We start from the raw sequence: 13,858 nt of genomic DNA on the forward strand, positions 1-13,858 counted from the left end.
ATAGTCACGAATACCTTTAGCTACGCAGGATTTGTTTTCGTGAGAATGCGATTTATGTGATAGCCTGAAGATTGCTAAACAATCTGCACCATAACAATCTGATACTGCGAAAATAGCAAAAGGGAATTGGATACCGTGGGTACCTGGGAATGGGAACATGGAAGACGTTGAACAGGTGGTCCAAGCAAGTTTGGTAGCGAATGTATGCGCAGCTGAGAAGGGATTAGATGATGAGCGCTGCATATTCGGGGTAGTATTCGAAGGGGATATGTGGGTGAGGGGTATGCCCTTGTTTTATTGGTAGGAAAATATGTGAGTGAGGACGAGTGAGATTGGATTATTCATTTGCTTGTAAACAAACCGGTATTGCTAAGATGAGAGGTCGGATGGAACTAGAGATGGGGTGAGAATTTGGGCAGCTTTACGTCTTTCAGTGATGGATAAGGAAAATGGTGAGCTTGTGACTTCTTCTGAGATACATGGCTTTGAATTTGTTATTAATTGATTGATGATATGGAAGTCAGACTATCGAGAAGATTATCTTCAGTGGTCGAAAGGATGAATAAGGCAGGTGGGGGTTTCACGAATGATAACCGATATCCCTGCTACGTGCACGCCCCTACTATGTGCACGTTTTCTTTTATCAAAATAAAAATGAATTTAAAATTCAAAAATCATTAATATAAGATAAAATTTAGTTGGAGAATTGAATAATATTATTTATTTTGATTTTTCAGAATTTCAAATTATCAAAATAGAAACTGATTAAATAATAAAATAAAAAGAATCTATAGTTTTAATATATATATTTTCAATAAAGAATATATTAAAGTTTGATTATAAAATTAGAAAATATTTTAATAGATTCTTTGATATTGATATTCTTATAAAAAAATCAAAAAAATCAAAAAAGTAATAAGAATTGATTTTAATATAGATTATTAGATTTTTCAATTATATTTATTATTTTTAGAAAATTTAAAAATGAATTTTAAAATGAATTTAAATTTTATATTTAATATTAAAGTTTCGAATATTATAATCTTTTTAAAATAAATTTTATTAGATATTAAAATACAAAAATTATAAGTTAATCAAAAGAAATTCTTTAAAAAAATCTTTTATTTTTAAAATTCTATTTTTGAAATTATTTAAATCTTGATTTTATGATATATAATGAAATTCTAATTATGAAATTATTATCATAATATGAAGAATTTCAAGAAAAAAGTTTTTATAATTCAAAATATTATCAAATTAATTTTTAAAAAAAGAAAATCTAAATAGAAATCATTTTAATATGAATAAATTCTGAAAATTCAAATATTTAAATTCTTTATTAAATCAAAAATCGATTAATATAGTTTTTTATATTAATATTAAAATAAGATATATATGATTAAAGATTATTAAAATTAAATTTTCAATAATAATTAATAAAAGCTTGTATTATAATTAATATTAAATTAAAAAAATTCGTAATATTTATTTTTAAATCTTTAATTAAATATAATATTAAGAAATTATAGATTTTAATATATTTATATTTATTTTAAAAGTTATTGTTATTATGTATTTCAAAAGTAAAGTCAAATATTATAAATTCATTATTTTATTAATAATTAATTCTTATAAATTTTCTTTTCAAAAACTATTAGGATTTAATATCAATATAATTTTAGAATTTCAATAAAAAAGTTTAATTTTTTTAATTATTTTATATTATAATATAAGAAATTTTATGATTTCCTTAAAATAAACTTATATTTTCAATTCTATTATAAAATATATTAATAAATAAATAATTTCTTATATAACAATTCAATATCTTATTTATTAATATTATTATTATAAACTTTCAGAATTTCAGACTTTTTATTTCAAAATGTGATATAAATTCATTCAAATTATCTTAATTCTAAATTATAAATAATATTATTGCTTTTTTAATTTTTAATTCAATTTAGTATAACATTTTGTATAAATAATAAAAGCGTGCATATAGCAGGGCCGTGCACATAGTAGGGATATCGGTTACACCTTCTATCGTATATCTATCGATGAGTTGGCCTCGCTAGCGAGGAGTAGATGGATGAACTCGCGCGCGCCGAGTAAGAACTTCATAGCAAATGACGCCGATGATGATGAGTAATGAATAATCGGTGAAGGACTCTAGTACAGATGAACCTGGATATACGGGTATGTGCTATACGGGAATCCCTTTTATATAGATATATTTTTCAATCTCAAAAAATTTTATATAGTGAAATTGATCTATATAGGCATACCTTTATATAAAAGTATATGGTTCTAATTTTCCTAATGCTCTTATAAAAATTAGTAATAATGGTTTAAGCTTTAATCTATTATATAATGAATTTATAAATTTATATAACAAATTTAATGAAAATGGGAAAACTAAAGGTATAAAATGAAATTAAAAGTATAAAATAAGGCTAAATGTCGAGACTGAAACTGTATATACGGGAAATCTCTATATACAGGTATTTAGGCCTTGAAATTTTTAGGCCCATATAGCCAGGTTCATCTGTATATCATCCATACCACCCACTTCATATAATATGGCTGGCTTCGGAGTGAGCGGAGAAAGAAATGTCTAACGAGCTCCCCTGTTGGAATTGCACTACTCAGGTGTGTGTGTTGAGGTTAATCCATTGAAAGCTAAAATAAATAAAAGTCGCGGAAAAATTATCGATCTTGCTATTAATTTACAACAATTTTCTCAATGCTTTTCTTGGGCCGTTGTACACGTAGTAGACATGAATCTACAGCTACATACGATATGCAGGAACCATATGATCAGATATGGCCAGGTTAATGGGAATAGATTTGTAACATTTGACCATCTTTCATGCTGGACGACTGTATGTGTATGTACTGCAACCAGTCAAAATCCGGTAAACATGATAGCACTCTGACTGCAGCTGTGTATTGAATATCGTTGTATTGTTCTCCCAATTGATAAACCAGGTTTCGGAAGAAAAACCGTTAAAACGGGCTAAACGGGCTCGACGGGCAGGTAGAGATAATGACAGTGCGTACATATGTTGTGGAGGGACGGGATCGGCTGTAATTATCCATTCTTCTTAGTATTTTGGTCTCGAGTCTGTCACTGCAATGCCAATTCAGGAAAAGGAATATGGACATACTGAACTAATTCGGTAGAAGGATCTCCGAGGTCTATGGGGAAGATCTTCATGCTGTATTCAAAACCAGTGTATGCAGTGATCACAATATATCTAATTTGATACGATGAGTTTGCCGCTTACTTCTATCTCGCTATAACCTAACACCTTTCATTAGTTGATGTCCAAGTGAAAATCAAGACTTTACAGATGCAACACCGGCTGATGAATTCCTAGTGAAGTCTTGACCAAAAGCCAAAATACCCCCTTACCATCTGCCGAGACAACTCTTCTCCTCTTTCCATCCCGTCTGCTCAGGACCTCAGGTATCTGCATCTCTGTCTAATCTTTCTAACCTTATAAGAATCAATCAATCGAAACACCATAGAAATGTTAATCTGGCACAACATGTCTTGTGTACGTCAATATCTATCACCTCTCAAATTTTCTCCAATCTCGCTCATCTACAAATCCATACTTCCGAATCCCCGCAAGGTGCTACAAACAGGATTATTTTCCGCAAGCCACCAACCATCCATCCCAACTCTTTCTAATCCTTGTCTTTTACTGCTGCTTCGACCGCTCGCATCCGGTTCATCGGCTCTTTTATTGTATATTGATTCTCATCGGTATTTGCCATTGCAGTTGCAGCCGTTTGCCAGCTTTCCATGTCTTGTCTTGTCTCGTCTCGGACGGAATGGAAACGGTTGTAATAGGAGAAAAGGAAGATGGTAATATAATATACTCCGCACGTGAACGAGGCACTTCTTTATGAGTGGCTCCGGTAAGAGCCGGTATTATATGTCTTGGGTGTTGGGCATGTATTGCTATCTGGAAAGCAATGCTTACCTCCGACGCCGTTACGAATCTCTTTGCTTACCCGGTTCCTAATCACATCTATCCACACCGTCCACATCGCGTTCTAATAAAATTGAATACCGATATCCGTCCATATCAGCACCCCTAGTAAATATGAAAGTATATCGGGATCGTTGAAGATATTGTGACATGAGGTGATTGATACTGACTTGCCTAATCGGGTAACTATTCAACATACAATATCTCCTAGTTCTCACACGAAATGACCTCTTGATGGATTCTTATCCTTTTTCCGACCACGATTGAACGACAGCTGCATCCCGCAGTTCACCCCCACCAAACCCCACGTCTTCCACGACCGTTTGGAAGAATGACAGGATGAACTACCCTGTCTAGACCTAGGCGATGTGAATTCTAGAATTTCTACTCGGTACATTTCCCACGCGGGTACCCAGTCAGATACATGGCAATGTTGCTTACAGTAAGTCACTAGTACATTACATATGGAAAATTAGTTATCCATTTCGCGTGGCCAAGGGCTGATCGTCCCAAGCAGATGGGAATAAAAACAAAACAGACAACAGAAAAATGTGATAGATCAAATAATCCAAAATCAAATCGTCTCGGTACCAAAATCAAAACACCCCCCGCTCTTTTACAGAGGGGATCCAGAGAGCCCGAAGACCTGGTTACTATGTTGAGTTACAGAATTAAAAGACTGTATTCTCTGCGGTGCAACATATCGTCTTGTATGCTGAGTAGTTTCTTACTCGCTTGTAGCAATAGCGTCTAAAGCTATCTAATCGTGCTCATCGAGGTCTACGGAGGTATTATAAATGCTATAATAAGTATTATAAATGATATAATAAGCAGGAAGACTACCTAGATAGAAGCTGTCTTATTCCGATTAACTCGATGAAAAAGTACAAGAGGCGAAATTAGTATTGATTACGAAGAATGTACTGAAGTGGCTAAAGAAATACCTCGGAGTAAGAATAACAAAACATGTTCGTATTCAAAAATAGGATGTGCTTGCGATTATTCTACTAAAATGATACAGTAAACCAGCCTCAGTGAGGGAACGCGTTGTACAGATGATGCTGATGAGAATAAATTATTGCAAGATGACTGTATTGCGCAGAAAATTGCAACCAAAAAGGGGGGTAAACACACGAAGAATCATCCGGAAATACATTCTCACTGTTGATAGCAACGAAGCGAAGAGATATTCAATTTTTGATTTCTATTTTATTGAATAGCTCTAGCTTACATCATATCATTGTTATATCAATTACATCAATCATAACCTTCACCGCATATTCAACAAAAAACCAACCAACCGAGCCAACTTAGCTGACCAGAACCAAGAAAGAAGTCAACTAATAGACATACTGTAACACTACATACGAAAATAATTCCACCACATGTTGTACGCAAACACCACAACTATCATATTCAACAAGCTCAAACATCAAACCATCAATTAGCTGTCATCTATCATATTTCCAAACCTCACACGTCCACAAACCTCCCACACTCTACGATCCTAGACCCCGCACACAACAACGCATCGCATCTCGATTAACCATGGTATTGGACCGCATCTTTCACGTATCATCACATAGGGCATAAACACCCCATCTCTTCGTTTCCTCTCCGTGCAAATGTGTACCCGAACTCGGTAATTATTCACCTGTCACGTCTGGATCTCGGCACAAATCACTCACCTAGGTGCCCACCTAATCATATCGTAAAAAAATCCCGATGCTCTTGACCGTCGATGATACTTTTCTTGCCTCACCTCCTTGATTTCATCACTTCTCGCTTTTTGCATCGTTCCTTTCCCTTTCCTTTTTCTTTCAGATAGGTATCTATCTTGCGTGCAAATTTCAATCCTACACTCAAAATCCCCACACCGTCCTTTAACCCGGATACTGGGAATCCCCAAATCATAATGATCAACACAACACCTTTTGGATCTGCGTACTACACCGGCAGCCAGCACATACATACATATATACATATATACATACATACATACATACATTCGTCTGTACACACGACTAATCACCGACCAATTCTTATTTTCAACCCGTCTTCTAAATTTCTGCAAACTTTCAAAATCTTCTCTCCAGTTCCTTGGCGCGCGACATAAGCTACACATTGTACTGCAATCTCACTCCATCTATTATCGCCCAGAAATGATAATAAACAATCGATTAGACAAATGATATCCATCGAATGTAATCGATCCAATGTCTTTCCTATAGTTACATTTCATCTTTCTTCGTGCATAATGATGCACAGTACATCGACTCAGCAACCAAAGGGTACACAAGTCCACATACCTATCTAAGTATGCAAAGTGCCTTCCGAAACACACCTAGATCTCCCACTTCCTTAACCAGTCGGTCACCACACCACTTTTCCATTAGAGTTTGATACGACAAGAATATCCCGAGTCGAATTAGAGACTTTTCGAAAAGTGGTAGTAGAAATAATGCATCCAATTTTTGAATGTTCGATATACCCCTCCATCTGTCCACATGCAATGAATTTTCATCTCGCACCACCACCGTCATGACCCATGCACAAAATGGCATGACACCCTGAGACGAAACGAAACAGATCAAAGCGGACGCGTCGGCTATGCACAGGTACCTACCTACCTGTCGATAACCATCATATGCATCGAATCTCCCGTCCTCGCAAGCCGCTCCACTCGTGCAAGCGTTCATGTGAAAAACTTTAATAAGAAGAAAAAATACATGTAGAAGGCCCCTGGCTGCATAATTTGTACTTCCCCATCATCCAATCCTTTTCGAGGAGTGATGATGAGGGTTTCCCCTGTCTTGAACGCGGGCCGGTAGTGAAGTTCCAGGTCTGGGGAAAAGGGGAGATGGAGGTTTACGGCCGGCTTTTGCGGCAAGTTGACTTTTATCATGACTCTCTTTTTCCCCGTCTTGGGAGATGAGGCAAGGAAACCTAGAAGCTAGAACCTGGACGTAAGATGTGAGATGTGTGTGTTACCATGACCAGTGGATGAGATTGTCTTCCCCGAGATATTGGAAAATCTTGGATGCCTAACGGATGTCTTTCTTTCTCGTGTTTTTGGGCCGTGATATACGGACTGCTCTAGTTTCTAGCAAAATTTCGGGCCTGGATCATTCCCGGGTCCTGGAAGTGGTAGAGCCAAAACAAAAAAGAAGAGAGGAATGCATCTTTGGTTTGCGAATGCGCTTTTGTTTGGTTTGTAAAAATGTTGTATGTGGAATACATACATCTCATTCTCAATGATCCATTATCATTCATAAGAATCTTGATACTCGTAGAAAAAATGAAAGTCCCTTATCCAGCGAGTAAATTTCCAGTGAAAAAGTGACATCCTTCCCAAATGCACCACACTATTCAAAGAGAGAACGCCGTCCCATTCCATTCCATTCCATTCCTTGCCTGGTCTGTCCTTCTTAATAATTTCCCAATTCCCCGTCCGTTGCTGGATATGTAATGTATAAAAAAGATTTCCTACTCCATACCCATACCCATAACCATACCCATAACCATACCCATAACATAAGCCATCCATTTCCCTTGCTCCATCCCAGTGTTCTTCTTTGCATTGCCCAAAAATCCTTGTGTTGGAAACGTTTATGTCCAGCATACTATACAAACATGTGGTAGAGTAAGAAGTATGCCAGGCCAGTGATGATCCAGAAAAGTCTTTGCCTCCTTCGTCCTGGTTCCAATTGATCCGATGTCGTTCTTCTTCTTCTTCTTCTTCTTCTTCTTCTTTTCGTTCCTTTAGTCTCTTCTTTTTCGTATGTTTCTTGTGTCGTTCCCGAATTTCGTCGTCATACATAATAGATGGATGAGCACAAGTCCCGGACATGAGCGAGTCAATTATTTATCATAGGTGAATGCGAGCCGTCTTTTTGGTGATTCGAGAATACCATTCTGGCATTTCTCCCACATGTTTACAGTCGCCTAGTGACTTGTTAGCAAATGTTCGATATATCATATTATTTCGTGTTCGGTCCGAACGGTCTAGACTCGACGGAAGTGAAGGAGGGGTTCTACTAACCGCACATTTCCGATTCACCTAACCTATAAAAATCCACAATTAGTACATTTGATTCGGGAAAAATTGGTACACGGTATGTGTTGAAAGAGCTGAAATGCAAGTACCTAAACTCGACGGCCACAACATTGGGTGGGCACCGGCGATGTGTCGTCTCATAATTAATACACCATGCCCGCACAGTATACCGAACGTGACCTATAAATCGAGTAGAAATTTGTTAGTCTAATTTGTCAATACGTAAATAGATCACAAATAGATTTCCAACAGTGAAAGGGAAAAGAACCACTAACCACACCGAAACTCAACCTGAGTATAATCGCACATTTCCAACGTTCAGAGAGTGAAAGTGCTTAGAGGAGGCGAGGGGGTCGTTGAAAGATTTATCTCAGCCTCGGACCGGGATATGCGTTTTCTCTTATCTGATATTGTGAACCGAAGTAAGAGAGAAAACGAATGACGGAAAGGTTTCGGGTGTACGAGGTTCTCTTTGTTGAAGGGATAAAGTGTGAAAGTAGAAGCCGATCTTGTTTGTTATGTAGTTGTAGTTGTGGAGATCGGGTCGAAGAGGGGAAGTAGTTGGGTTGAAGTAGAAGAAAGTCTGATGTTCCTTTTTTTTTCTTCTTTCGAGAAAAGTTTCGAGGTCAAGATCGAGAATGATGAGCGACTACATATGTACAAAAAGCTCACCAGAACATGCACCCCTCGATCTAAGGTTCCACCCGGTTGATTCGGTCCATTTAGGATCAAAAGATTCACGGTGTGGTCCTCCGGGGTAGATTCGATATTGTAGGATACCTGGGTACATTCTATGTTATAATGAATTTTTAGCTTTTTCCTGACATTTTAGCTCTTAACTCGATCGAGTATGATTCTGGAAAAGCCTCATTTTTTATTTTTAAAATGACGGTTAATTAATCAAAATTGACAAGGTAATACAAGTGGCTGTTCAACTTTTTCAAGAATTTCACAAAGAGGCGAGCAAGGTTTGAGAACAATTGGTACAGTGTAGGTTTGCAGGGGACGAGCGAATGCCGGGTCGACAATCAGATTTCAGGGGGTAGAAGAGTCAACTGAGTGGAAGAACAAGGTCAACTTACTGGTCAACTCTTCTAGCAGGCCATTCTAGCGATTTTCATAACACGTGGAATCCTTAACTATTAATTAACTAACAGCAGCATGGATTTGCGGTGCTAACCGAACAATGCTAAAGGTGCTTTTGAGAATCCTCTTTGGCTTTGTCTCAGAATAGTAAGTGGATATCTCATTTGGCATCAAGGGCTTCAGGGCCCATTTCAGAGATTTTCGGTGACAGATTCTGCAAGCGCCGAGTACCTGTTACAAAAATTATAAAACAGTGTTGAAAAATGGCAAGTGAACGTTGAAAGACGGGGTCTGTAGAATCCAAAGTCGCTTGCTTGGCCAGTGGAAGTGGATATTTTAGCAAACAACTAATCTAACCTTCAAGCGCCCTCGGGTTAATCCAACCGACATAAATCGTTGTGATGGGCAGAAATCTCACGGCAGGAGTCAACAATCTTCCAAAAGACAAACATAGCCTAAGATTTGTTCTGGATATTGTTGCGAAAATTGTGTCGACTACTATGTCAAAAAGCAACCAAACAAACCCTTTCGAGGTATGATACTCAGAAGTTCCAGCTCAGTAGTTTGGCGGCATTCATGTTAGAAAATTGCTGTTTTCAAGAAAGTGTCGCAAGGGTATAAAGCGCTATCAGAACTGGCGTGATGAATGACTTGCGAAGTGAGTTGCTAAGTTGCTAGGGGGGTGTGGAGGATATGTCGGACCATTACCACGTTGCTGGGTCTTTAGAGTTTAAACCCCGTAAAAGGATCGGGCTTTCAACTCTAGAGACACAAACAAATGAGGGTACCAGTAAGGAAATCAACGATAATCTCGTTTTTCAGGAGATGTTGACAACTTACACCTTCGCATCGCTATCACCGATACGGGTGAGGGATGTGCCCGACTAACAACATCTTGCTCAGGTAGAAAGTCCAAATTAGTTTGGGAGTCTGAGCAGCGGCACAGTCTTGACGTAGCCAAGTATTTTCCTGTCGGTAGTTAGATGCTGATCGCAGATCAAATGCTCATAATATTACAAGTTGGTCAAGCGCTTACATGTATCCGTAGCGTTGCATGCTCTACTAGGCTTGCTGAAAGGGATCTTCTGTTGGAGACACAACTACGAATTCACAGAGGTGTTGAGGTCAGGCACTGATGGAACTTGTAGGTCGATCAGCGCACTGCTCCACCACTTTATTGTAGCGGCATCAAGCTAAGGAAATTAGCGTCACGGGTATTCTTTTTCTCATTTCTATCCAGCCGTCATCAAAACCTCATAGGGCATATACTCCGTAGAAGATTCTATTGTTCCATGGGAGGGTCCAGCATTGTTTCCAGATTATGTGTGCTTCGTATTTCTTTTTTCACACATTAAAATCGAAATATTGGCGAAAATCATATGCCGTCTCCGATGGCATAGTTTTGAATTCGGAGCATTTCATAAACCTGCAAGGGGTGATTCAAGCTAGAAGAATCAGAGTGGGGATGCGTGCCATACGGTATCACCGGTATGGCAGTGCAGTATACCTCCAAAATATGTGTGAGCTAGGACAGACCAGCTAAAACACAAATTAACACACTGTACTTAGTCATCTAGGTAGATTTTGAGTTTCCTTGCCTTGGAAGCAATTTTAGCTGAGTTGACCAAAAATGAATAGCTATCGGCTAACCTTATCATACACGCAGCTAAATGCCTAAGTTGGCATCTACATCCCTTAATCAGCTACAAAACCTAAAGTCAATCAGCTTGAACCCTACTAGTATGTGAACCTTATGACAGCGGAGTCTGTCTCTCGGGTTTCATTTTGATCCCGATTTCAAAAGTATCACCGTGGCATTGGTATCACAATCTACCGCCGATGTTACACAAGCAATACAATCAAATAAACTCAGGCATTCCATGAAGCATGAACCATGTGGTTCTTAAGATTTCAGTTTGACTGGAGTTTTCCCACTCCTTGTATCTTACAATTCGCCCTACATTGTACTGTACCAGAAACCAAACTCTGATCACAGACATGACCGAGTACAGACACGTCAGACACTCAGAGCGATGGCAAAAAGAGGAGTTCCACTTCTCTGGTCCTATTATCAATAGGAGAATTTCGTTCCTAATAATGCTTTAGAAGCAGATGAAACAGAGCCAATAATTCCCGCATTCCTTGAAAAGCTCAGAGATGAACCGTTGATCTGGCAAAGACGCGTCTGTCTATACCCCTCCAGAAATGAACCACCGACTCGCACTCAGTACCAATCTTTCGAATACAATACGAGAAACTGGTGTGGAGATCATAGGAAATCTACCCAGGTTCACAATTACACAGCAGAAACCTTCAACAAGATCAACGAAGGATAGCCTGCGGTCAACTACCGCGCTAGGTGGAGTGACAAAACCTGATTGCCGCCGTCTCAATATAAAATTTCTCCGGAGATTAGAAAGTGGCAATATTCTCAATGTATGACATGTCATCAAGAAGCATCTGCCTGAAAATGTGATGATGTTGTTCTAGCCCGTAGACGCTTCGGATTTAGGCGCTGAGTACGTAGGCAGAATCGGACACATAGACAACCACGTGGGAAATAGTCGCGCTCTATCAATAAGAGACAACGACACAACATTACAATATAAAACTCGAGGAATATCACGGAATTCGAAGGAACAATAAGATCGTTCGATAACACGATCTTTACACTGTAAAGACCCGTCCCATCTCCAGAGGTAAATAAATCATTGTCTCCATAGCTGTTGCACGGAGTAGGAGATGGCAAAAGAGTTCTTGAATTTGGTATTCGGAATCCGAAAGTTGGAATTTGGTCATCTCTTCTCAGTTCGAATAATCCCATGATCCTTTTCTTATGCCTATGAATAATATCGGCTCAATCGGGTTGGGTAGAATGAGAATTGTAAGATGGTCTTGAGGTCAAGATGTTAGTAATCTTGTTTGGTTGGAGGGATGCTATTTGCTGTTATTACTATTTTTACACGCAAAATCCTCTTATAGGTTTACTGGCCGGCAGTGCGTAATGAATCAGTTCAGTGATCACTAAAAGAGAGAAAAAGAAACTTTCTTCAAACCAAACTATATCAACGTTCAGCTCCGATAACAATACGGTCCAACCCACCAAAGGCCAATGGCCACGCAATACAAGGATCCCGAGTCAGTAACTAATTTGTAACTTTTTCATAGGGTTACACTATATCCACCGCGCAATATTCATTTCTGTCTCACACAGCCTTGCATTTAATACCTTGGCATCCAGCTCTGTGGTAGAATGATACTTGTCTACATACGTACTCGGTAAGGGTTCAGCCCCACAACTCCCTTTTCTCACTTGACTATGATTCGGGACTTTTCCTCACTCAAATCGTCTTGCTTATTTGCCCCTCTTGCTTCGTGATCTCCTGCACCCCGCAGAACTAACCGCTTTGTAGTGGTGATGTTTACCTTGTCTCGTCACTGCATGCAGTCTGTACCATTACACACATAGATATATGCGAGGAGGCACATGACTACTGTAAGACAGAATTCGACAATGTCTTCTTATCTAAACTCTAATTAGACACCAAAAAGTCTAACCGTAGTCGCCGACATGATTGTATTAAGAAAAGCATTTCTGAGATTCAAACTTCCAAGCATCATTATCGCAGTCTAGATTGATCTGATCGCCCTGTTATAGGTTGCTTTTGTATAATTGTTGATCCGTTCGCCTTGCTTCCACCCTCATAAGGTTCAATCATTCCGCGCGGTTCGATAGATCTAGACTCAAGCAAAGCACCCAAAGTGAACCTGTACCTCAAATCTCTCTCTGTTCATATTTTGCAGTACTCAAGTACTTCATTTCACCAAGCCGCGATCGCCGACTCCTTTCAATTTGTGTCTTGAATTCATAGCATTTCTACTTACACTTTCTAGTAATTCCTCATTTTCCAAAATATTGTGAACCGTGGACTTGGGACCACCCCTTGTTCTTGATAGACTTAACTCCCCGGATGTCGTATCACATCTATCGACACTACATTACATATCACCATCACAATCCTTCCCGCTTCTCTCTGCCCAACCCGACCAGTTTCCTCGAATGTTCTCATCGCGTCAGCTCATATGTCCATCCGTGCAATTCGGAACTCTATTTCCTCCTACTTTCTCTCACGTCAGCAGTAGACTCGGGCCTAGCTTCTTATCTTTGACATCTCTCGGGCAATCTACCCGGGTGTGCAATGATCTGATTAATACCCAAAAGAGGTCAAAGCATTTTCACGGAAGAGAATGTACCGATATCTCAATTTAGACCAAGTTTTCAATCTTACGTCTTCAGCTTTTAATAGTATACTCTCCTTCTTGGCACCAACAATGGGTGCACAACACAATGAATCGGGGAGTTATTATTGTGAGGCTTTGGAATGGCGTTTGTAGTGCAGATCATGCATGAAGGATCGACTTGGATGTGGTCGAAGCTTCCAAGTAGGTACAGAAGCTGTTGGAGTGAACTAATATCGATTATCTGCAAATAGCCAGCCTCGGGCTTCTTTGAGAAATTCTTCGAATTCTATTTAGTAGCTTCGATACTGTCTATTGTCAATATTGACATCTCATGTGGTTGTAAGACTTCTCCATGAATATTTGAACTGAGAGTTTGGCACTGCTGTAACATGTGATAGCTGATCTAGAATCTTACTCGCGCTCAGCATGTTCTTGAACCACAAGACGTCATTGGGTCCCCCAAAAAATT

At 38.8% G+C, this 13,858-nt stretch overlaps 1 protein-coding gene across 1 annotated transcript; it reads right to left on the reverse strand.

Moving 5' to 3' along the window:
* Positions 1-7,872: 7,872 nt before the first annotated feature.
* Positions 7,873-8,370, reverse strand: EAE98_000906 (uncharacterized protein; the record flags this gene model as incomplete). Its single annotated transcript, XM_038948523.1, has 4 exons — positions 7,873-7,949; positions 8,047-8,069; positions 8,151-8,241; positions 8,337-8,370. The coding sequence occupies 4 exons, from the start codon at positions 8,368-8,370 to the stop codon at positions 7,873-7,875; spliced, it is 225 nt and encodes a 74-aa protein (XP_038814789.1).
* Between the last annotated feature and the right edge of the window lie 5,488 nt (positions 8,371-13,858).

This window comes from Botrytis deweyae (genome assembly GCF_014898535.1).
Source record: "Botrytis deweyae strain B1 chromosome Unknown BDEW_002, whole genome shotgun sequence".
Taxonomy (NCBI): Eukaryota; Fungi; Ascomycota; class Leotiomycetes; order Helotiales; family Sclerotiniaceae; genus Botrytis; species Botrytis deweyae.